The sequence below is a fragment of the Leptodactylus fuscus genome, chromosome 7 (assembly GCF_031893055.1).
Source record: "Leptodactylus fuscus isolate aLepFus1 chromosome 7, aLepFus1.hap2, whole genome shotgun sequence".
Classification (NCBI taxonomy): Eukaryota; Metazoa; Chordata; class Amphibia; order Anura; family Leptodactylidae; genus Leptodactylus; species Leptodactylus fuscus.
Genome location: NC_134271.1, coordinates 100,283,694 through 100,309,737, shown reverse-complemented (window position 1 = coordinate 100,309,737; position 26,044 = coordinate 100,283,694). Strand labels below are relative to the sequence as shown.

Genomic DNA, 26,044 nt, shown 5'->3' with positions numbered 1-26,044 from the left:
CTTTGTGTAAGGTACAAGGAGACTGGTGAAATTGCTGGTTGCCACTATTTATAGTCACTTCTTAAAGTGGAGCCGATTTCAGATTACCCTGTGTTCTCAGTGGTTCCAGAAATAACATTAGGTAGCGACTACGGTAGTTATACAATTTCCTGGATTTATTTCAGAATGTAATGAAATACTTGATTTGTAAAATTTTGCCTGACTGCCCTTAGTTGCCACTAGAGGGCGACTAGGAGCTTTATACATGCTGTTAGTATTGTGGCGAATGTATGAACTGTATGCAGTAAGATCCTAGACTCCCTCTAGTGGTGGTAATGGGCAGTCTGAATCTTATCATTGAACTCTACAGTGGTACATAATAGTGTCCAGACGACGTTAAAGTTATACTATGGAATTAATCTACTCAGAATGTTGGAACAATTTGGGTTGGGAAAAAAAATCGAATTATTTGGGAATTAATATTTACACAGATACCGTGTGCACATGGGTATAAAGTCTACCCCCCTTTTAGACCTTATGCCTATGTCTGTGATAGGGGGATGGGTGTGTCAGAGATAGTTTTATCTATGTCACTGGCCCGCTAAGTATGGTTTTACAGCCTATACATGAGATTGACACTATATAGGTTCTAGGGATGTCTTAAAGTGAAGTTTTTCTCTATTTTTCATAAATGATCCATGTCTATCTTATTGGATCATCAGAATTGATTGATCCTAATGAAAATCCATGAATTTCATTGGAAGGCATATAAGGAATGTACATTTATCGCTGTCCTGGTGAAGAATGTCATACATGGGACCCTCCTTAAACAGCTTGCTTTTCGGGAACTTCTACCCAAGATTGGGTAAAATGTATGCAATGAATAACACCCCTATAGATAGCATTGAGATAATATATGATCTATACTGACACCAATGAGGTGTAGGTAGCATTGCATCTCATGCCCTAGAAATCTTCACTTCCACCAATTAATCTCTATGTTTGTTCCCTGTTATCAGCCATTTCAGGCTGGGTATGGGCTGATTTTTGCGTTCACTGGTTTTTTGCTTTTCCAGTTTTTACACTAAGACTTAGGAACACAATGGAAATCTATATATTTGCATTGATCAGTTAATCTGAACATCTTGTTACTTAACCCTTTGGAGACTACTTAAATCCGCTTTTGCTTTTTGACAGGGTTTTAATATTTTAAAGCTAGCGCTCCTTTTTTTCAGGTTAATCCTTTCCCAATCTTTCGTTATACACACCAGGGACAAAGGTCACATCTAATCCGTAAGACAGAAACTATTTTAGGCAGAGGCACCACATTGTGGTAAAGCAGGTTTTTTTTTTTGAGCCAAAGCAAGGAGTGGATTGAGCAGAAGCGAGAAATAGAAGTCATTCATTTATATTTCCCATTCCTTTTGTAGACACTCCTGGGTTTGGCTCTGAAAACAGCAAAAAAAAAAAGCAGCTTGTCTGCAACGTGGGGCCACAGTATTGAGGTGTCTTTGTGAAGGTAGACATGGGGCAATAGTGGGAATTGGTGATAACCGCGGAAGTGACGGTAGGTTGGAGAGAAATACTTCTTAAATTAATGATGTTCTCCAGATTTACAAAAAGACCACTTTCTTTCATGGGTTGTGTCTGGTATTGCAGCCTCTTTTACTGTGATCAGTAAAGAGGCTGCAATACCACACACAGTCCAGAAGTGGCGCTGTCTCTAGAAATATCATGGAATAATCTTGAACAATTCATTTTAAAGGCCACATCCATTCCAACTTTAAAAGTATAAGTCATTGGGTTGTCCTCTTCTGTAACGTGTCAGTGACGGCCACTATCTAAGCTATAATGGCGGCTCTGATACAAGGAGCCAGAAGCATCTGAAAGTAAACACGTTATGTTGTCACCATGGCAACCCAATAATAACTATTAGTATATCCATGGCCATAAATGGCAACAGTGGGTGGATTCAACGTGTCTGTGGCCACCGTAAAGGGCATCTTACCCAATAGTTGAAAAGCAATGGACGTACAAGAAGATGGCGACCTTTATTGTGCACCATGGAAACCGACCCCGCAGTTACGTGACCCATTTGTATATAATGGAGTGTGTAATTCATCGCCGTTCATTATGAAAATAGAAATCTTCGATGGTTTTTCTCATGTCACGTTGAATATTGACCCTGACAGTTCACGTAAGTGAATGTGCAGTTGCCTTAACAACCTGTCACCGGGGTTTTATATTAAGCAGACCTTACTCACCATACTGCCATAATATCTGCACATGCACTTATGTGGCAATAGACAACAGAGAATGCTGGCCCACAATGACTAGGAGCAGGTGCCATGCTTTTTTTTTTTTTTTTTGTTAGGGCCGACACTCTTCATTCTCTCACGTTTGTGCTCCACCTCTGCAAAATTTAAGGCCTCTGCAAAAACCAGATCTCATTCCGTCTGTTGACCGCCGCAGGGTTTGTGTATCCCGCAATGATAAATGTGTCTTGTAAGCACAGGTCCGGAGACTCTAATAGCTCGGCCAGCAAGGAAATCTCATGCATGATTGTCTCTTCATTTGTTGCTCCAGTAAATGCCCTGCAATGAGAAAGTATAGTATTAGTATATGATCCACCCATGGAGGATAGGCATGTAGGCTTTTGCACTGGGCGCCAAGACTTAGGACCGCAAACAGATTTTTTTCGAAAGCCTAGCTAGGACTTCAGTAGTACTAAGCCACCAAGGTGCGGACATTCGACAACTCATCGGAAACGATCAAACCATCCACAGTACATTATAGGGGACGTTATGCTGACCACCATCATACCTTTAGTCCAAGACCTTTAAGAGTGCTCCTCTGAAGTTCTGGTATGCCTTGGTACGCATTGTACTTAAGCCTCTTTTGCATATTACTAAAAATATTACTTTCTGGAAAATTATAGATATATTTATTTATGTACAGGTATGACTGAGCCCAGCATATAAGGTTCCCTAGGGACAGACTCCCTTTAGAGGGTTTTTTCCAGGACTACCAAATTGATGGACTATCCTTAGGATTGACCATCCATGTCAGATAAGTTTGGGTTCTGACTGCTGGCAACCCTGCTGATCGACAGAGTAACTTTATGAAATGGTTCCTGTAGTTTGGTAGTTGGGACAAGCACCGAAGTTTTCGTTTTGGAAGTGCCAGCACATAATTTTCTTTAGTGTCTATTGTACGACTTCCTCTGTTGAATCATAGTGGGGGATAATTTCTTAGGTGGGCACAAAAACCTCACAGGGTTGTTGGTATAGATTTTCAAAATGGTAGTCCCCACATAAGAGACTTGGTGAAAGAGGGGGAGGGAGGCATTTCTAATAGACTTTAAAGGACGTTTTGGCCCGTGCTGTGTATTAGGAAGGTTTCTAGCTAATATCTGTTGTGATTTTGGAGAGAAATAATCTTATCATGTTGGCATGAAGACAGGAATATGGATTCTGTGTTGAGCACAAGACAGTCAGCTGATAGTCTGGTGTTTCTGCTCACACGGATACGGTTATCCAGATTATAACAAGCCTTTTCCTCATATGGTCTCACAAGCTTTTCAGTCATCTAAAACCCTAAGGTGGAAATCATAAGTGTAATACAATGCCATGGAGTCGGCCATACAAATACCCCAACATCACCTCCCCCCCCCCCCCATAACGTATGTGATGATACAAAATGTGGTAAAATGCTGACACAGTACAGTGAGATCTATTGAATAGAAAGTATTGTGACCAGTTCAGATTGGATAGTATATCGTATATGGTAATGCACTGTATAAACTCCTACCTGGGCCATTTGTACTGCCTACATGGTTGTCCTTTTATAGTTTTCAAGTCTATCCATTGGGTAGGTATGTTACATTATTTGGGAACCAGAAGGAGTGACTACAGTATTGCCAGTTAAAGCAGTTTTTAGGGACTTAGGACAGGTCATCAGTAGGTGATAGATGGGGGTCTGACACTTGGGACTCCCGCCATGTTACTTTTTGAAGACACTGTGGTGCTCATGAGCGCTGCAGTCTCTTCCCTGTGCTGAGGATACCATGTTCATCAGTCACATGTTATAGAAGTTCAGTCCTGTTCAGGGCTTACCCAAACACTGCATTCATTTCAACCAGCTGTTTGGTGGAGATCCCAGATGTCTGACTCCCACTGACCATATATTGAGGATCTATACTAAACCTTTATAAGGATTTGCCCACTTTTATATGAATCCCCTAAAAATAAGTTGTTCATAAGGTGTCTTATCCATGTTTAAAGAGGGTTATCCCATTGCTTCACGTTCATGTTTTTTAGGTTTTCAACTCTTGTGTTGTATTTTATTTTACAGAAATCCTTTCAATAAAAATTACAGTTAAAAAAAAAAAGGGGTTATCCCAGACTTTAAACTTGATATCCTATTCTTGGGGAAGGGGGGAATGGACAAAAAAATAATAGACCCCAAAATTGCCTGATGCAAGTGGTGGTGTACCTGTAAGCATGTGACTGCTCTAAGGTCTTTGCCACCCCACCTTTTTGAGTGCTCCGTAATCTCCCTCAATTGCAGGACCACCACAATAGGGGGAAATAGAGTATTGCATAGTGGCCATTGAAATGAATGAAATGCCTTTCTAAGGCTGGGTTTCTGCATTGTGTTCACACCATTTCTAGGGGGTGTATCAGGACTTTTATAATTTTTTTTTTTTTTTTTTTTTTTTTTTTTTTTACAGTATCTACAATGTGATGGAAACTCAGTCATATACATAGATCTTCTGGGTATTTTGGAACTTTCTTTCATCCAGATTTGCGCTATAGTCTGTATTATAAGTCAGATTGGATGTGAGGTGCCAGAGAACCCTGAAACGTGTTATCTTTAATAAACCAAAGTATGTTAATATCAGCGTACCAGTATCTTATTCCACCAAAAGGAGCACGCAAACAGTTCTATATCCCCCAATTACTAGCCTGAGATACATTCCGACCTATGAGTCGTAAAACTGAGACGCTGCCCTATACATTCAGTGACCAGTACTTGATTACGTTCCAAAAAGGCGTAAGACAAGTGTATTTACTGCAGTTTCTACAAGAACTCGTATATGGACTATATGTCAAACTCCTATTAGCGCGGCCTCACTTGGAATTTCTCCTGTATATTGAATTAGTCAGATTGGGTAAACCAATTTGCTTTGTGGACTCCAGGCTATTGAGCCACTTGTGGCGCTGAAGGAGATTGAAGAGATTTCATAAACCAAATGAATTGCATTACGGTAGGATAGTGATTTCTTTGATAGAATGGAACTGGGTCACTTTTGTATTGCTTTTTGTCTATTAAATTAGTTTTTTTTCCAGGGTAGTTGGTGGTCTTTTAGGAACCTCAGTGCATTATGATTAAATTCAGGAGGGGAGAAACATTTTCCAATATGTCTTTTAAGGTAAGGAACTTTTACCTTGTAAATAGAGGTTCTCTGGAGTTATTACATCTCTTTGATGCCCTACTTATTAAGGCTACTTGGCAGACGCAGCAGGGAGCAGCTTGGGCCAAGACGTTCTCACCATGCGTTTTATTACTTTTTTATTCTTGTACCCGCAGCTGGTTATGTGCATCATTATACAGCCTTGAATACAAGTGCTTTGAGTCAGGTCACTTAGACCATTTTCCTATTGAAACCCAATAATTGTCAGAAATATCAAAGTGTTTCTCTTAAGACCGCAGAAGTGGATTGTCGGATAAGAATGTGCTAATTATATCAGCCATGTTCCCGCAAGACCTGACCATGTGGAAAAGGCACATGGGATGTATTCTTATATAGAATATATTATTTAGGAATAAGGTAACTAAGTGGCCATCCAGACCCTTAAATGGTGTTCTTGAAGAGGGATTAAACTTCTTTTCATAAAGCTGAAAATTCTCCACTTGAAAATCTTTTTGTATTTTTTTTTTTTTTGAGGCTTAAATGTTTCTTTGTACGTATAGAATCCTATAAATATACAGAAAATGTTTTGTGCCAGCTATTAGTTAAGAGGAAAAGAATAGCACTGTATATGGCTGCTCCTCCTATTCAATAAGTTTAAGTGTTAAAAGCACTTGGAGAACAAGCCAACTGGTTTAAGCAATAGAAAAGTTTGTACTCAGCAATTACATCAGATGGGAGAACATGTCTTGTGAAAGGGTTGGAATTGGTGAAAAAGGTAAAGTAAGTATTATTCGCTCATGGACCCCCTGTATTTGTTCTTCTGGTGCCTACTGGGTCTTGTTAGTCACTTTCTGTGGCATAAAGGAAGTGGTGGAGATTTATCTGTGTCAAGATGGGACACAAGAAGTAGTGTTGCAATGGCAGCTCTGGAGGATTAGTGAGGTAAGTAATGCTACAAATTAGGGCTGTACAATTAATCGATATAACTAAATTAAGATCTCAAAGAATCAACACCACCCCCTTGACTACCTAAGCTAAATTTGCTTATAACATGACTGTTCAGCAACAGAAGTCTTAGTGAGGGGCACCAATGGAAAGGTCATTACTTCACATGCTCATATTGTTTTAGGGTGGGTAAGAACTCATGATGGGTTCCTTTTAATGCTGTTGTTATTGCCCCCCCCCCCCCCCAAACAGTATAATTAACGTCACCACCTACTATAGCACGAATAAGGCTTCTAGTACTGTACCGAGAGCCTACCTAGAGAAGACTACTGTAGCTGGCCATTCCTCAATGATGATTTCCTGGTCTGTTGGTTGAGGAGGATCATCTTGAAGATGACTTGGAATATAATAAGCCACCGTCACACTGCGTGTGAGTCCAGTTCTTGCTTCATCGGTGTGCACTGTTGTCAGAATTGGGATGGTCATGCCCAGGTATGAACCTAGGAACAAAAATAATGGTTATGGTAAAGTGTTGGCAGTATACTGTGGTGTAATCCTCAACTGTTATGTATGTACACGCTTTTGGAATTCTGATAAATTGGCATTTCTTGAGTTTTTAACAGTAATAATAATCCAGACAACCGCTTTAATTCTAATAATTATTAATAATAATCATAATTTTTGTATATATTAAATGAGACTGGAAAATGGTGTCTTGCTTTTATTATTTTTAAGCATATTTCTAAAGATGGTACCTTTCTTAAAATGAATTATGGATTTACTTTAAAGGGGTTATCCAGGCAAGGTTTCAATACTTCCTCTCCAGGCTTTTGTTTTTGCTTTCTGGGTTGGATCTGACCCTGGGTCACATTATACGAACAAGTGCTTGGCACCATCAGCATTGAACCACCTTCTCCCTCTTCTCCCATGTTCATTGTTAGTTACCTTTATTATGGAGGCTGGCAGGCTATAGTATTACAATAGTGAAGCCAGTCCCTATAGTAATGGTATGTATCTGTGAACACTGAAGAGGAGGCATATCAACACAAGGTCCCAGGTCCCAGGTGCTAGTTTCGATCAAATGACCCAAAGTTGAAACCCCAGGCTCCGTCCAAATATAACCGTGGGGAAAGTATTAATGTAAACCCTTCCTGGAGATCTTCTTTTGGATACAGAACATGTTCTAGTATCTAATCACTTGAATCACTACGTTCTCTGTGTAAGCAATAATTTATAATTACTGTACAGACAGTGCCTGTAACTGCTGCGCTCCACTCAGGACCTCTCCCATCTAAGCAGAAATGGTTGGAAATACCCGCTTAGTCACCTATTGTCTGAGGAGGACCACCACTGCACCAGTGACTGGCTGAGAGTACATTCCCTACCACTTCCCACGGTCTGGATGGGAAAATTATTTATTATGGGATTTATTTATTTTATTTATTTGTTATTTTAAATTTTTTTTATATAAATATAATTTATTTATTTTATTTTTTAAGATGTTATTTCAGGACTATGACATTGAGCGTCACTTCCTCTTCTCAGGTCAATGACTCCATTGGTCACATGGCCATGCTGCAGCTCAGTCCCATTTCAATTTCGGTGCAGAGCTGCAATACCAAGCACAGCCACCATACAATGTACGGTGGTGTGGTTGGTAAATAGTATAGAGGCTGTAGCAATCAATATTATAGTCCTGGACAACCCTTTTAAGTCAAATGTACAATTCTGTACCGCACATCTTTGTACAGCTGGAAAAGAAAGAGAGCACCTTTCTTCTTTCACCACCTTCACAGAGTCCAGCTCCTTGAACCATTTAATAGGCACTGCTCCCCTGATTCTGTTTCACTTGGTATTTTTTCTCTAGCCCCCACCTTTCCTGAGCAATAAGTACTTTTAGTTTTGGTGCCTGATATCCTATTCAGATTCTCTACTGTTAGAAGGGTGGTGTCAGGCAGGAGCAGGCAAAGGCTATCCTTCTGACACTGGCTGCCTCTGATTCTAGCTCTGAATCATTCCCTTTTCCTGCTTCTGCTTGACACTTCCGACCTGATAATACAAAGCCTAAGCAACATCTCAGGCACCAAAAACTAACAGAATTTATAGCTCCGGAACAATGGGGGCCGCAGAAAGAACTTTATCTGTGTCAGAATCAGTGTAGCAGAGTTTATTAAATGATGCAAACAGCTTGGCGAAGGTGGTGAAAAGTCCTCTAAGTTGTTTTACAAACAAACTTCATGGTAGGAAATGTTGTACCTGAGGAGTTCTGTTCACAGATGTATCTCATGAGCTTCATGAACCCCATACATATACTCTGTTCATATCGCTCTTCATTCATCTTGATACAAGCCCATTTGGCTTTGCCATACTGTCTTTTCTCGTACAGCACTTCTCCACACTATCAGAGAGACATCAAGAGTTACACTGACTCATAGTAACATGGTACATACTGATACATTAAAATCAAAACATTCTTGCTGATAAAGACCAATTACCATGGGGCAATGATTCGGCCTGTTATCCTAGGAATGGTCCAAACAATCTGTTCATTTCCATACAACTACGATTATCTGCTAAATGTAAGTACAGGCCATCAGGCAAAGATCCTGAGAAACATTCACTCCCGAGCATTGCTGCTGGGTCGGCCCATATCAAGAGACCTTAAATGGGATTGACGAAAAGCATGTCTGTGTTCACCAAATGTATCATAGAACAGAGATGGCAGCGATGGTTCTGTAGGCCTCATCAATACCTACAAATGAATAGTTTTGGTAGCACTATCCCTTTCTGCTATAGAAACTCTATTTAAGACATAACCGTCACCTCTCCTTCATGAACTGAATAGAAAGAGTAAGAGTGGCTGGGTCCGTCATATTGGCAGAACCAGCCTAGCCATGCCTTATAGACTGACCTATTCATGCACTACATGGCCAGCTGCAGTAACCTCCCATGACAACAGTGAACGATTCCAGGTCCCATACCCCTGCTGACCAGTTGATGGGACTTTTTTTTTTTTTTTTTTTTAAAGGTTGTAGTTCATTATTCTTGTATCCAACCTCCTCTACTATGTAACTTGTATTAGAGTGATCTAGTGATGTGTAGATTTATTTATTTTTGCTCTTTTTACAATCCTGAAAATTATTATATATTTGTCATTCACTATTCAACAGGAAAATACTGATCTGTTTGAGGTAGGGAAAGACAAAACTGGAAAACTGTCTGACAAAATGGTTCCAGTCGCTTCAATCCTCAAGTTGACCATAGATTTTTTTTTTTTCCCCCCAACCATAACATGTATGCTCAGTTCAGCCAACTGTGCATATGTTGTGAATGGACAGAGTGCACAAAGCTGCTTCCAGATGTTTGTTGAAATCTGAGCTGTAACTTGAAGCTCCTGGGCCCTAATGCACAATCTGTAATGGGTCTCCAAATATCTTTAGAATAGTGGTATATTTTATGTGTCAAAGAGACCTTTGAAGCCCATTTAGGGTCCATGGCCTAGTACAAATGCTATTGCTGCACCCCCTATAGCTAAGGCCCATGTTGAAATCCAAATACCCAATCCTTGTCTTCCCTAATATTTGCTATTGGGAAGCCCCCAAACACTTTTGTCTATGCCAAACATTTACTCTGAGTATTGGCAGCTTTTCTCTTGGTATTCAGATAACATTTGTCATTTTCTAATGGAAACCAATGAAGCCAGAGTGGAAAGTGGGTATGAAGACACTCGTGCTCTGGACGACCGTACACATTACATGTAACATATGGATCTGTGCTCGCAGTGAATGCTTTTAGCACCTTTGCAGCTGAGGATTACAGTATTACTTACATGTTGTACAGTAGTGATCATGTAGTGCTATGGCGAACCTGGCTATTTTTTACCTGTACCCATTTTCTAAATAAGGCCTAGAATGTATTTCCTATATTTAGATGGCAGTGTCCCTTTTAAGTGTGAAGTACAGTGAATGCAATAATATTTATTTAGCGGGGGTCAGCAGAGTGCCCCAGTCCTTTGACCTACAAACCATGGTTCTTCTTAGGAAAACAAGGCAAGCACTCAGTGCCGCATTAGAGATTCTGATAATCTGATTTCCTGCTCACAAGTTCTTAGGCAGGGAACTTAAAAAAACAAAAACTTTCACTTGAAGCTTTTTTTTTTATTGTTGTTTTTAATTGAATTTTTATGAGCAGGAGTAATATTCAAGGCAATTAAACCCCAAAAAGGGTGTAGCATCTAACATTCACATCTTGTATCCCACACAAGTCATATAGATTGTAATACCATATTATGCAGAAGCACAATGTCTATGGTTGTCAGAATTGCAACATTCATAGCCTAGAACAGTGGTTATCAGACTGTTAGGAGGCATCTCAATCATCAGGAAGGCGCCCACTAGTTGTCGGTGAGGCACACTGGCCTAGATCTATGGTATGCTAACTCCAGCAGGTACCCGACATAGCCGTAGGGAATACTCACACTGTTCTTTTAAAGTGCAGTATGGAGTGCCTTAGGGGGTACATTGACGTAATTTGTGTGAGAAGGTGTACATGGACTTAAAACATTGAGAAATGATGACCTTAAGGGCAACCACATTAACTATGAATGACAATTGATTAAGCCTTTAATACAGTGGGAAGGGTGGTGGACTTCCAGCTAAGGTTTAAATGGTTATGTAGGATTTGTAAATGGAGAATACTCAGAGATCCAACTTCTAGAGAAAATATCTTAAGGACTTCAGAGTGGATACAAAGGGAAGCCAATGCCCTCTCTGAGAAGGCTTTGTCTTTCTTCACGCCCATATTAAAAAAACAAAAAAACAAACCCAAAACTTTCTTCCATCATGTTTTCCTTTTTTTTTTTTTTTTTGGACAGAAGAATGTTGTGTACATTATAGTCAATGGGACAGATGCAGACAGAGGATCTTTGACAGATGTTATTAATGGACTGTAATAACGTAGTTTGAACATATAGGACTGGCATATTCCTATAATTGATGGCATATCTCTCTACCACAAAGATTATTAGCCCATAAATATCTACCTCCACAAAGATGGCCCCCGTCTATATAAAAGTGAGTTGGTAACATGCTTCTATACCTGGTAAAGGAAGCTGAAGACTTCTGAAAAATATTGGAATCAGCGCCACATCTTGGAAACCCATAGTGACTTCCCTTGGATAGGACAAGTCTGCCGGAGTGCATGCTGAGGGAGTACTCTGCCAGCCGGAGCATCTCCCTCCATAGACTAACAGCTGGAAAGTGCCCACAGATTATTTCTACTTTCCTTTCCATTATCTGGACTGATTATTGATTCAATTTACCTTTACAAGGTCCTCACCAAGGGAAACCTGTGCTAATGAACTAACGCCGGTGATTACTAATTCAGGGCCAAACTTCTTTTTCTCAGTGTTCTTAGTGACTTTTTTCAATCGGTGCTTTTAGTGACACTTCTTCTATTCTTTGTGGTAGTCGTATATGATCAGTTATAGTAATGTGCTAGTAAGTTGTGGAATTGATATAGTTTTAGGATACTCTTTTAACTTAAATTAATTATGCCTAAATAAATAAAGAATACCTTTTCCTTTAAGCTCAGTAGCAGGAAGGGCACTTGCTGTCGATCTTCTGTCCGACCATTTCTTGTTAGCTGTTGAATTGGCTCTGCCATATCTGTAATGGTAGGGAAAATGCGTGTTAATATGTCACAGAGCTAAAGGGGTTGCCCACATAATAATAAATAAATTATATATATATATATATATATATATATATATATATATATATATATATATATATATATATTGATGAACTATCCTCTAAAGAAGTCATCAATAAAAGATCAGTGGAGATCCAAGACCCGGGGCCCCCTCCGGTCAGATCTTTGAAGGGGCTGCAGTGCTCGTAACTCCTGTGGATAGATCATTATTATTATTAATGATAATATCTATCCTATCTATCTATCTATCTATCTATCTATCTATCTATCTATCCATCCATCATTTATATATATATATATATATATATATATATATATATATATATATATATACACATTCAGCCTTTATGTATGCACATAGTTCATCAACATAAGATTGTTGGTGGTCTTGGCTTTTGCACCAGAAAACTGAGCAAGAATTGTGACTTTTTATAATGCAATATTTGGGGTTTTCAGCTCTTTAGATTCTATAGACTTTAAGGGTTTTGCAATATTCAGAATACTATAGATGCTTCATATCCTTCTATAAGTGGTTTGGTTGATAACTTGGTACACATTGTCTAGTTTTATAGATTTTGTTTGTTGCATACTCTTTGGACTGTGAACATTTGACAAATCTCACGTTATTTTGCCTCCAGCCACTGCCAGGAACATCCTAAGACTGAGAGCCGCTAATCGCATTGAGATATTCAGGTCATGTCGGCATTAAGTACCGCCTAATAACTAGTGAGTTTCATCTGATTCACCCAAATTAACCACTTCCCATCAATATAATAATTTATTACAAACTATTCCATACAACAGATGCTATGTTTTTTTTACAACTTTTTCTAAATTGTATACAAGTGCCAGTGGCTTGGAGGAGTGAAATTAGGCAAATGGTAGCCCTAAAGAGGTTTCTCCTAAGTCACATTATTTGTGCAGTTTACTAAAACTGTACACAAAAACAGATCCTAAGGCCAAGTTCAAAGACGTGATCACAGTAAGCTAGCCACTGTGATATCACTGGCAGCTAACCCACTATGATCTACAGTAGCATTACTGTAGATGACCGAATCCTACAGGAGAGCTGCATCAAAACTACCCAATCTTGGGTGGTTTATGCCACCATGCCCTGCCGAGCAGTAGTGGTAATCTACATGTGGGTACCATAACGTAACTAAAATTTTTTAGGGGAATCATTAGTTATGTGTCTTTATGGGCTCCTGAAATATTACCTCCATTAAAGTCCCATTAGTTTTATTTTATTGTGGTATAAGTTATAGGCCGATGGCTGGTCAGGTAATGGAGGGGGTGTACATCTCACTCAGACTACTCAGGTGGGTGAGATGAGAAAACTCCAGGAATGTTTGTTCTCAGCAGACAACTTTCGTCTGCTGAGCATTTTGGTAAATGCTCAGTATTGGGCTGGATTTGTAGGAATGACAGGTAGGTTGGTAGTGGGACCTGTCATTCCACCCCCCTCCAGTCCACTCTTTGGGGATGTTCCAGCTGCGACTCGGCTGCAGAGAGTCTCCTCGTCAAGAAGGCTTAAGAAGTTGCTCCAGCAGCAACATTTTGGCACAGCTTGGCTGGAGAGCAGACAGAGAGGTCATATTTTTGGAGCTGTGTCCTGAATGATTCAACTGGCTTTTCATTTCTGTTATTCTAGGTGAGGTAACCTATTCTGTGTTTAGTTAGAGCCTAGCCGGGCAGGGATTTATTTTTGTATTGTTTCCTTTTGTTGCTGCACTACCTTTTTGAGTGAAAATAAACTCTACCTTTGTTTTGGACTAAAGAAATTGGACTTTTTGTGTCCATGCCACCCCACCTAGCAACCCCAGACCCTGACACTCCATTAAAGTCCAATTAGTTTTCTTTTATTGTGGAATAAGTACAATAGTGACAAGGATGGATATATTATTGTGACCGTTAGGACAAAGTTGAGCCTTTTTATAGAAGCTCATTGGCTCATTTCTAGGTTTATTGACTACCTGCCTTCTGAGACTTCTCCAGCCATGACATAAGCTCATTTAGTACTGTAGACAATTACATTATATAATTTTTTAATATATCCTTGGTAGAAGGAACAAAGCTGTCCAAAACACACTGATCACTTCCAGAAAATAGCTCTAAGAATTAACCACTTCTGGACCGCCCATAGACTATATACGTCCGGGAAGTGGTTGTCTAGTTCTGCCAGGACGTACCGGTACGTCCAGCAGAACACAGCAGCTGCACGGAGATCGTGTAGCTGCTTTCACTAGGAGCCGGCTGTAACTTCAGCCGGAGCTCCTAGAGAGAAGACAGGGCAGATTTATTACCTCCCCTGCCTTCTTGATCGCTGTGTATACAGTGCTCAATGAGCGCTGTATACACGGCTATGGACGCAGCCATAATTCAGCTGCCCTCTGACCCGGCGGACATGTGATCCGCCAGGAGCAGTGTCCTTCCAGAGCTGCTGGGTCCTACAGGACTCAGATCAGCTCTGCATACTGTGTATACAGTGGTGCAGGAGTCTGTATTCCTCCTGTAACTGAGGTTAAATGTACCAGCCCCAGTTATAGGAGAAATCAGCCTCAAGTACAAAAAAAAAAGTGATCAGATGTCCCCAAAGGTCTTTTATCACCTTATGGGGACACAATCTGGAAAAAAAAATAAAATAAAAATATAATAAAAAAGTTTTTAAAAAATGTAAATAAAATAATAATAAAAAATAAATTAATAAAACGCCGTTATTAAAGGTTATAGCCCCGCCCCTGACGACACCATACAAAATAAAAATTACCGTAACGGAGAGGAAAAACTATTTTATAAAGTTTTTCAGTGACACTTTGTGTTATTAAATTAAAAAAAAATTATAAATTGAAAACCAGACACAATTTCCCTCCTATTTTGTTTATATTTTCCTGGATATAAAAAAAATTAAAACACATTTGAAAATAAAAATAACATAAAAATAAAGCCCTATGTGTCCCCGAAAAAAGACGCAAAAATTAGTTGACTAAGACATACGAGAAAAATTTTACAGACCTCAAAACCGCACATACATAATAAACCTAAAATGTGTCTGGTCCTGGACCACAAATTGGCCCGGTACTGAAGTGGTTAAGGAAAATTATGCTGTCTTTCCTCACCAAACCTAAATGGCTTTAAAGAGATGCTTCCATAAACTCCAACTCTTTGCATCCTTTCATTAGTTCCACCCACTGATTCCTGTACAGTTAGATATATTTTTGATGGGTAATGTAAGGATTTTCCAAAAAAGACCAGTTCACCAATGGTAAAAATGTTAGGAATTACTGCATTTAAAAACCTTTACACGTGCAAAGGCAAAAATTTTTAGTCCGTACCCAAAGGAGTCTAAGTTGCCTAGTGATGGAAGACTATCACCAGTGGTATCCAAGCTGGATCTTCATGTTCTTGCATTGCATTCTACCAGAAAAGCTACATTTTGCAGAAGATGGATTCTAATCCCTAAGATTATACTTGCCTATCTTCCTTCCAGGCTTCTTCCTGAAGGATGGTTCCTCCTTTGTTTTCTGACTGCCAGCGCTCGCAGCATTCCCGATGCTATTAATTCACCTCTACTGCCCAGGTGTGGGAGCAGCTCTCACGCCTGTGCAGTAGAGGTGGATTGTTGCTGCAGAGCACATAGCAGCATCGGGACAATAGCGTGCACCAGCAGAATCAGAAAAGAAGGATAGGCTATCCTGCAGGAGGAAGGGAGAGAGGTAAGTATATAATGGGGTTGGGATGAGTAAGTAGGGAAGGACTAGTAGTGGGCAGGATAGGTAGAGAGACAGGGGGTTATGGGAGGAAGTGGGGGTGAGGTGAGAGGGGTTAGTAAGGAAGTTACATAGCAGGAAGCTGAATTAGGTAAACAAATGCAGGAGAGCAGAAACACCCAGAAATCACTAAGAACACTGCTGAACATATATGGGTGCATTTATTAACCCATTAATAGCACTAACAGACCTTTTAAAAAACAAAAAAACATTTTTTCCCCAGAAAGCCCCTTTAATCAAGTTGTCTCATTCTGTACACTCTTTGCTACAAGCATACTACAGCACAGGGATAAAAACAAACAAACAAAACCCACAATAGCAGAGCGTAGAAGCAGCCACTGTCTGAATGTTTTCTTTGGCAGCCTCTTCCTCGGAGAACTGAGACTAATACGTTCTTCTTTATTAAGATATACTACAAGATTCTAAGATTATATTTCTTGTAGTAGCGTGTACTACTCATTTATGCAAAGTTGTTTTATAACTGGAGATGCACTTTAAAAGAGGGCGGGCACTGAGGTTTGTACTGAAGTTTGGGATGCCCTCTCATTAGCTGTCTAATCCTTTGTCAAGAGGAATAAAACCTGCTCTACCAGTTGTACAGATCTTATCTGATAGAATGGGTGGAGTCGTCTGTCTGGTGTTTTGTATTTTTCTATCATCCAGACCTACATGACACTTCAGCCTCAGGCCTGTGATAGTCCTCATATGTTTCATTAGTTGCCGCTCCATGGAAATGTTACCCCTCGTTCCCACCCGTCTAACTTTACTATCTTAATCTGAACTCTGTGATTATCGGTTTTCCTTCAGGCATCTTCATAAGCTTTATTGACCCTTAATTTTTGTAATTGAAGGTTTGTAGAGCTGCAAATCTGTCTTCATATATGTCAGGTTTCTTAGAACATGTATTTTTTTTCTATTTTGCATACATGGCCTATTTTGTTGTTCCAGTTCTCCAGACATTCCTCAAGATCCAGGTGGTTATGTGCAGTTTTAATGTAATGAAACCCTTGTACTGTCTGCAGCCTGAAGCAAGTGTCTGTGTCCCTCTGCCAGGTACAAATCATGGCTCTCATTGTTGGTAGACTCCATAGCATAGAGACAGCAGCGCTCCCTAAACTTTGTGACCCTTCAATGCCAAAAAATGTCCTGAAAGTATCTGTAGATATCAGAGGGGGTCCCTTATGAAGTATCCGTCAGTTTTATGTGCTGAGGGAACTACAGTAAGTCTTCTAATGATACTTGCCGGGGCCTTCTCTTTACCTGTCAAGACTTAGAGGTTCTTGTGGTGCTCTGCCAACCCCACTATTCAATATAAGTGGTAGAACTGGCTCTTGTGGCTCAGATCTTCTTCTATTACGATGTTTCACCCCAAAACATATTTGCAAATAAAAGTAAAAACAAAACAAAACTGTAATACAGGATAGGTGTCAGCACTAGGCAAAGACCAGGCCCACTAAGCTTGGTGTGATTGGACATCTTAGTAAACTCTCTCTATAATCAAGGCAATGTAATGTGAGTGTTGTAGGGCTGTATTTTATTGTAATGACCCATACACAAGGGGGGGGGGGGGGAATTTATGAAGACTGGTGATTCTTACACCAGGTTTAATTCATTCCTGTCAGAAGTACTTGCAGCTGTACACCAGTCAGTGACTGCCATAGATTTGTAGTATGTCATGCCAGTTCTCTGAGTTATAGTAAATCTTGTGGGCCGAGGTGTCCCCACTCTGGCCCATGATCAAGCGGGGTGCAGAGGCTGGGCTGTGCCATAGTGCACCAGAAATGTGCCAAGTTGAAGCACATTTTTGAGATGCATATATGTGATTGTGGGCCAATGTTATTTGTTTTTTCTTATTAACTAAAGTTCCCTTTAAGATTCCCTAGTCGAGCATATCTTCAGAAAGCAGGCAAGCCCTTTATCACTTTGCTCCTCCAGATCTGTACAACCCTTTCTATGTCCTCCTCTTGTCAAGGTTCAACAACTGTTAGGGCAAGTTCATACAGGGTATTTTGGTCCGGAACCTGAGGCAGAGGCCACCTCAAGTTCCGGACCAAAATATGGGTAGCTGTAACTGGCATCCAATCGCGCACTCCGCTCCTGATTAGGCCCAAATGAATAGGCCTAGTTGGGAGGGAGTGTCTTCAGGCGGATCTCACGAGGCAACTCCTGAAAGAATGAGCATATCGCTTCTTTTTTTCCGAGAGCCAGAAAATGGCTCCTGGAAAAAAGAACTGACCGACTGACCATTGAAATCAATGGGAGCCGTTTTTTTGGTAAGGATTTTGAGGCTGTATCCGTGTGAATTTGCCCTCAAGGGTGAAAACTGCTATCGACAGACGTCAAATAGAAAAACGCCATACAGCGTAAAATGCCGGCCTGTTCACAAGCCCAGTTAGTGAGAGACTTGGGAATACACAAGTATAGAATTAATTATAACCAGCTTTTATTTTCAGGATTATTTGCTCATAAGTGATACCTTGGTCAGAACTCAATGTTTCATCGTAAATGGGTAATACAGCTTTTTATAAGAATTTTGTCTGATTTTTTTTTTTACTTAGTTGTAATTGTGTTCACACATTTCTTGCATACTGGGAAATTATATGATTCATGAGTGCTAAAAGCTTAAAAGCTGCCTCCCTTCTTACTAGGAGCTCCTATGAAAATTGTATCTCCTGTGGATTTAGAAATGGTGTTAACACTCTCAGATTCAGCAGGTTATTGAAATGTTTTCTGAACATTATAAAGCGCTTATTTATACGAGAGTAAAGTGTATTAGCCATTGCCAGCAGGTCCACCATAAAACCTACTGTTAATGTACAGTCAGCAGTCTAGGATTGTGTCTATGCTACAATGGCGCTCCCTGGGATGAGCTATAGATCAATTCTGAACTTCCTCGGTCAATACTGGCAGACCATAGCATCGAATCCCTGGCCTCTTACATTTTGCTTGTATCCACTAGAGCAGTAGCTAGGACATTGAGGACTACCACCATCTGCTTTGAGTTGGTCAGGACTAGGATAACCTCATTTATGGAGAGCTATTTTCTGCCACCAAAGCAATAAGAATTTGCTATTCATAACAGCGATGCACTAAGTTACATTTCCTTTGTTTTAATGTTTATCAGGACCAGTTGCACTATACAGATCCTCCTGAGCCTGAAAAGTTAATGTTTGTTTCTATAGTATGGATCTATCTACGATCTATACTCCACTATGTAAATAATTGATGGTTGCCAGGGGCTTCTGCACGTGTTTACAGCTGCCAGATCGACATTCATCAAGCGTATATATGTATATGTGCCCTAGTCATGCATGAAAGTACAGACTCTGTGCATGCTAGCGTGTGCACATATAGTAAGATTACATTGAGATTAATCTCAGATTAAAGTTAAATATTCCTGATGTATATCATCATCACTTTCTGGGCAATTCTGTAAAACACACTATGTGCTTTTGCATTGGTACAGTGTACACATGATAAGCTCAGCCCTTCAGGTTACAGTAAACCTGCATTTCTGGATTATAAATTACAGGGGGTATTAGTATTAGCAGTATTACTCTCGCAAATCTTGTGACTGTGGTGGTGGACTGTACCATCTGGGTAAGAACCCCTATCTGCTGTGGACAATTCCCCCCACCCTGCTGCCTCTTATTACGTTCAAGCACAGTGAAGACTGACACTCTAGACTTTTGTTATTGTCTTTGATGTATGAATGAGGCCCTCGTGATAATTGTAGGAGTACAGCATTAATGCATGAACTCTGCCCAGGCGTAATGGCTTAAAGAGGACCTTCTCCTCATCTGTATGGTTTAGTAAATGGATGTATTCCCTATGAAATAATTATGCTGGAACATATTTTATTATAGCACTGTGTCAGGCTGTTCCTGTTATTGTTCCTAGAAATCTATAAATAAATGAAAACTGGGTGTTACTAGTCCATGTGTTCAAGTGTGACAGTATGTAACACCCTGGATCCCTGCTGATCAGCTATGTGACTCTAGTCCAGGCACTGTGATCTCTTCACAATTTACATTGTACGCCGTCTGTTTTATAGATCCTCATTCCATTCACTTCTATCAGATGGGGGTGTAATTTATATTGTACAACTGCTAGGACTTGTATGGGATAAATAATTTATTAATAATTAATACATTATTAAATTTTTAAATAGGTTATTAGTTATTTTCCCGACTTCTGTCATTATGCTAGAGCAAGGATGGAGAGTTTCCTGTGGGCACATGGTTGATAAAGGGGTCAATGTGGGGGCATTATACCATGTGTGGGGTCACTATGAGAGGCCAGTATACTGTGAGGGGGAACTATGGAGGCATGATCACTGTGTGCGGTACACAGAGGAGGGCACTATTGTACAGGAGCAAAAAGGGATGGGGTGGAATTGAGCGGGAGCAAAAAGTATGGACAGGACTAGGTGGGTGTAGTGGCATAGATTAACCTATATGTAAATACTGACACATTTAGCTCAGTTCAACTCTGACCTTCACCTGATGGTGGACTCTGGTTAATGGACCTTTACCAAAAGTAGTTGAGCACCCCTACTCTAGATTAAATAATCATAGAATATTTAGACTATGACTACAAATATGTACATCTAAGTATATGGGTGTTTAGGTACGGCAACCATATCTAAATTATGTACAAAAATAAATCGGTGTGTGTGTGTGTATATGTGTGTGTGTGTGTGTGTGTGTGTGTGTGTGTGTGTATATATATATATATATATATATATATATATATATATATATATATACGGACGGACACACACACACACACACACACACACACACACACACACACACACACGTTTTCCTATTATAATTGGGTTGTCCTGCTTAGTCTTTTGGGTGTGAATAAGGGAAATTCCAGATTATCAGACGCTGTTTTTAATTTTTCAAGGCTCCCTACCTGTACCAGTAAACTTTCACCTTCTAATAATCCAGAACCCATTTGCTCTTCCTGCCAGATTAAAGAAATATTACTTGCGGATTTCCATGCATTTCCAGTCTGAGAGCTCCGTGCCACTTTTTCCCACTCACCTGTATGACATACAGTACATTCCCAGGTTTGAGTCTTAATATATTGTGACTCCTTACAAACCTCATCAGATAATACTATAAGATTTCATATAGAAGTAAGGACGGGATTGAAGTGTATTGTTCACTTTAATACACAGCAAAGAGATTTTCTGTGATTTTCTCAAATCCTCTTATTGTAGCAGCTGGCACACGAAGCAGCTTCCTGGGCTTGTAATTCAGGGCCTGCACGCTCCTCAACCACAGGATCAACATACAAGGTCACTGAATGCACTGAATGGCATCTCCCAAGTGCTATCCGCGCTTCACGCTCACCGCTGAATTGACAGCTAGGTCCGAGAAGTGTTCTCTGACTGAACCAGCTGGGTTTTATGCAAAAGAATTCCTAAAGACTCAATTCACACACGGGGTTAAGGAATGTAATGCTAAAAGTATTCATTTACTATTCTCTCTTTGCTCAGATGGGGAGGAAATTTATTATTTAAAGAATCTTTTCCAGGAAAAATCTATAACTGTTTGCTTATGAATTATGAAAAAAAAAAGGTTTGGAAAGTGTCCATGATGGAAACTGTCATTGTTCATGTTTCGCTAGGTGGCATCAAAACGGAATTTTGACCATTTAGTTTCTGTTCATTGTTAATAATTCCAAGACATATGGTAGAGGCCACACTATGTCCTGGTCCCATCTTTAGAATATACTGTATGTTGGAGGCCATTGATTCCAGTTCTTTGACATTGTTCTACAAATATAGTAGGTGAATACAAGCTGCTGTTTATGGCAGCCTGTAGTCTGTTTATATAATAGCCAAGGATTAAGGTTTGTTCTTGCTTGCAGAAAACAAGAAGCATTCACACGGAGGAAAATGGTGAGGAATTTGGCTGAAATTCCACACCAAATTCCTCATCATTTTCCTCTGTTTGAATTGACCCTTCAGGCGGATTCCGCAGCCGATTCAGCCGCGGACGTCCGCCTGAAGACACTTCTTCCCGATTAGGCCCATTCATTTGGTCCTAATCTTCAGCGGAGTGCCTTTTTTTTGGTCCGGAATCTGAGGCGGCCTCCTCGTCAAATTCCGGACCCAAAAAACCCCGTTTGAACCCGGCCTAATTATGGCCTGTGTAAGGCATTGTCATCCATTTGGTGGTTCTATGTATCCCAGGACTTCTCTGCCACTCTTTTTGACTGCTGCTGCTTAGGAACTTTCCACTTCTGATCCCAGTCAGGAGGCAACTAGAGGATTAATGTGAATGGTGGCTGATACTGCCTTTGTTATTTTTTAAAGGGGTTTCCGATTTATCCATTGAATATCTGGTGGCCTGCTAAGCCACTTACTGATCATAAGCATAAGACAATCTGCCATTGTATGAAGAAAGAGTCAATCATGTGCCCTGCCTGTCCCTGCAACTGTAACACAAACGAAAAAGTGAGATTATTCTATTTTTTGGCTTTGCTCTCATTGCTAGAGGTGTGGTCATTTCATCTGACAAGACCCCCGGGCAGCACCATTCCACACTGAGCTGCTGGCCTGCATATACTGTCCTGCTGTGGTGGAAAGTCTTTGGGTAATAGCTCAGTCATGCAGCAGAAATAACAGGGGGTAACAAAATGTGTATAGGGGGTTGTGTCCTAGCAAGCAAACATATGAAATGGTGAACAGGATGCTGCCTCTTGTTATGTTCTAAATGCAGACCAGACGGCACACGTGCGGCTATATATAGGGTAGGTCATTATAGACATATTTACCATCCTGGAGGCTTACTCACATTCCCCATGGAGTTCATTTAATTCTCCATCACAGAGATGCACAGAAGATGGACTAAGTACTCAATGCTCTGTTGTGAGATCATGATACGATCATGGTGTATTTAGATGTAGTTATTTGCCCTGCAGCAGTAATGGTGAACTACATGACAATGACCTGTATTGTCCACAAGCAAACTATACCCCTGCCAGTCCTCTAAATACTGCCTGGCATAGTGTCTGTGCGGTGTAGTCAGTCACACACATGACGCCATGAAAGTTTGATCACTAAATCAGATTTGGAGAACCACAACATTAAAGTATTACTGCCATTTTCGAGGAAGATGTGTGTATGAAGACTCACTGGAAGCCCACATCTAAAGATAGGTGGAACTGAAATCTCTTCACCTGAAGACGCCTTCTGACTTTTTTTTTTTTTTTTTTTTTTTTTTTTAATTTGTCATCAGTGGTGGACATATGTCTGTTAACAGATTGGACGGGTTGTGAACTGCTACCAGTCCCTACACTTATACGTTATTCCTCCCTACCTCGACTAAGTGTTCATGTGTAATGTAGGCAAAGGAAAGTAAACTGCTGCCATACATTTAGACAAAAGAATTGAACATAATGAAATTCAACTACCTGATCCTTTTTCTTTCCTGAAACCTATCATCTGGGAAGAGTCAGGAGACTCCCATACATACTAGATGGGTGACCAACACTGAACAGAATGTGTATGGTCAGAGAATGGAGAAGGAAGCAGACAGCACTGTTCTATGTAGTGGCCAGCTCTGGTAATGCAGGTCACTTGAATGTTATCTAAACTGCAGTAACTAATTTTAATCACTATACTGAGAACAGCGCTGTCTGCTTCCTACTTCATTCACTAAGAGATGTTGAGAACATCTGATCGGTGCAGGTCTGGACCCCAACAGATCTTATATTGGGATGGGTCATCCATATTGTTAGCCTGGAGTGCCATTTTTAAAGCAGAGTTGGTTTGTCTGTCTGAGGGTTGTAGTTTCCTAAAAGAAAATTGTTCTCTGAAGTAATCTGGCTTTTTTATCATTAAACAAAAAATTCATTTTTTTTTCCCCTGCTACTGTAGGCGGATTGTACAATATGTCCTTAGCATCTTCCTTGCGTTGTACTATTCTAGTCTTCTAGCTCTTTTAATGTCCATCATGTTTGTGCATATGTAAATCTTCATGAGACTGTAATCTGACATTACGCTGTATGATGCAGTTATTATTATAGTGCACTATAGGAAGGGATGAGAAGTTTTGGCATACAGACATCAGATGAATACCTTCCTTATGCTGCCCGTACATGCATACTTGGACACTTAGTATAATAGGCTATCAGGTGAAATGTCTAAGGCTGCTTAACCATAAAACTATAGTGCTGAACCAATTGAAATCTAATGTTAAAGTTTTTTGCTCTTCTCCAAAGTGAATGTCTACTTGGAAGCTGGGTTATGTCTTAAGGATCCAGGAAGCTGAGAGAGCTGGAATTTCTTGTCTGGGACATGAAGCTCCAGAGTTGGGGGGATGGGGGCATCAGTCATTTCCCTCCATGGCTTTACAGTATCTAATAGAATGATTTCTCCATGTCATAGGCAGGTACAGAGGACTTCGCTAAATATCCCCTCATAACTCAGCTTTCCAGGTTCCTGTAAATGTAACATAAAGGGGAATTAGAGATTGGGTCTAACTGTAGGGCTGGGAAAAAAAAGAATCCCATTACAGCCACTACTTATATCTGCCCTAACTGTTGGGTGCAGGAGACAGAAGCTTTATCCTCCTCACAAGCAAGGACGGCTGTCACTTCTGCTCATGGCCGCAGCGCAGAGTGAATAAGCTCTATGATGTAAATCCTTTGTTAATAGACTTAAGTGTGTGCTGGGGGATGATGCCCTCACCCCTGGCACTGAAGATGTTCCACAGCAAGGGTCTTGTTTTATGGCACAGTTCTCCCCAGTATGGCTATCCAGCTGTTGGAATACTTCAACTCCCAGTATACCCTGACAACTGAAGGCATATCCGTGAAATAGAAACTTTCTTACATCCAGACTCTGAAGGCTGGTCACACAGTTACATTGTTTCTTCTCTTCTGTGAGAGCACAGATGTCCTGCCCTGATGGTTTGCTACAGTGTATCAGTGTAGGAAAAAACATCAGCCTGGAGTCTCCTGTCTAGTGTGCAGAGTATTGAGTAGACTGGATACAATAGTTGCAAACCATCAGCTGCGATACTTTTTACCCTGTACAGGTTTGAGAGCATAGTATTTTCATTCACTGACTGTAAGAAGGAAGCTTTAAGGGGTAAGGAACTGATACACAAATAGGAAATGTGCAGAGTCCTCGATTAACTATCGAAAAGTTAGTACGAGTATAACATCTCGTTTTATGTGCGTCAGCTATATAGTAACAATAGATGGTGCCAGATGCTTACTCTATTCATTCCAGTTTCCTAATGCTGCCACCCAGCTTTCCATAGACCTTGGTGCTCTGTTGCTCGTTCCTACTGTTCTGGCTGTCAAAGTGGTGTCAGTCATCACTGTAGTTCTGCTATGCATGAAACTCTGGATAAGTAAAGCTATATGTACCAACAGTGTTATGATGGTAAAATATATTCAGAGATATATCATTGTCTATAGTCTGTGGGGCTTTTTGGGCAACCCTACAAACTAAAGCAGATATTGTTAGAACCTTTGGGTCTTTATCATGTAATTATTTTGTATATCAACAAAGATTCTGAACCATGGTTCTTACCATTTGGCACCTCAACTTGATGTCCTCTTGCCACGGTTTGCCAGTAGTTGAGTAGCCGGTCCTGTTCCCCATCTTCCATGGGTTCGGCTTCTTCCTCAATGCTCCCGTTACTGTTATATGCAGAATCAGACCCCAGCTCATCCGTCATGTTGTCCAAGTCGTCTAGAGTGATGAGCCCGGCCGCAGTGGGCTCCTGCACCCCTCCGCTCATCCTACAACGTTCACGCTGCATTTTAGTCTATCTAGAACCCAAAACTATGCTGGGAAGCCTGCCACCGGAATCCAGTCTAGAACTTCTCTATCTAAAGCTTAGAACTTTCTATATAGATCCTGTCTAGGATACAAAACCGTGGCTAAGTATGTGACCTAACTATAGAATTATTATGGCGGTGGTGGCACTGCTATAGTGACTGGGTGAGCCCCATCTAGACTTTACCAGTCAAAACTTTGCCAGAGCTGTATGTGGAAAGCTGAAATTTCCCAGAATGCAGCAGTGCAGAGCAGCTGAACCAACAGTGGTCAAGGCAAAGTTGTGTGCACTTTTTTGTGGGAAGTAGCTGGCGGCAGTGCCCTGACTAGGACAAGGGTATAATATACCCGCTGTCTCACCCGATCACTACCAGGACTTTAGCGGAGCTGAGCGTGGCTGCTGCGGCTCTC

The 26,044-nt window shown here is 40.5% G+C and overlaps 2 protein-coding genes across 2 annotated transcripts in view; one reads left to right on the top strand and one right to left on the bottom strand.

Annotated features, from left to right (window-relative positions):
* The window catches only part of FANCM (FA complementation group M), an 84,483-nt gene that overhangs the window by 8,189 nt on the left and 50,250 nt on the right, over positions 1-26,044 (top strand). The gene's annotated exons all lie outside the window — the stretch shown is intronic.
* Positions 1,485-26,044, bottom strand: LOC142214009 (heme-binding protein 1-like). The gene is made up of 5 exons (XM_075282688.1): positions 25,385-26,044; positions 11,915-12,006; positions 8,597-8,738; positions 6,657-6,840; positions 1,485-2,573 (listed from the first exon to the last, which is right to left on the bottom strand). Exons 1-5 carry the CDS (start codon positions 25,614-25,616, stop codon positions 2,402-2,404), a joined length of 822 nt encoding a protein of 273 aa, XP_075138789.1. The 5' UTR covers positions 25,617-26,044; the 3' UTR covers positions 1,485-2,401.

Coding starts and splice junctions, on each gene's coding strand:
- LOC142214009 (XM_075282688.1), bottom strand. CDS start 25,616: ATGCAGCGTGAACGTTGTAGGATGAGCGGAGGGGTGCAGGAGCCCACT. Junction 6,841..8,596: donor CTGTGAACAGAACTCCTCAG/GTACAACATTTC, acceptor TTTTGTTCCTAG/GTTCATACCTGGGCATGACC. Junction 2,574..6,656: donor GCTACAGTAGTCTTCTCTAG/GTAGGCTCTCGG, acceptor TTCTCATTGCAG/GGCATTTACTGGAGCAACAA.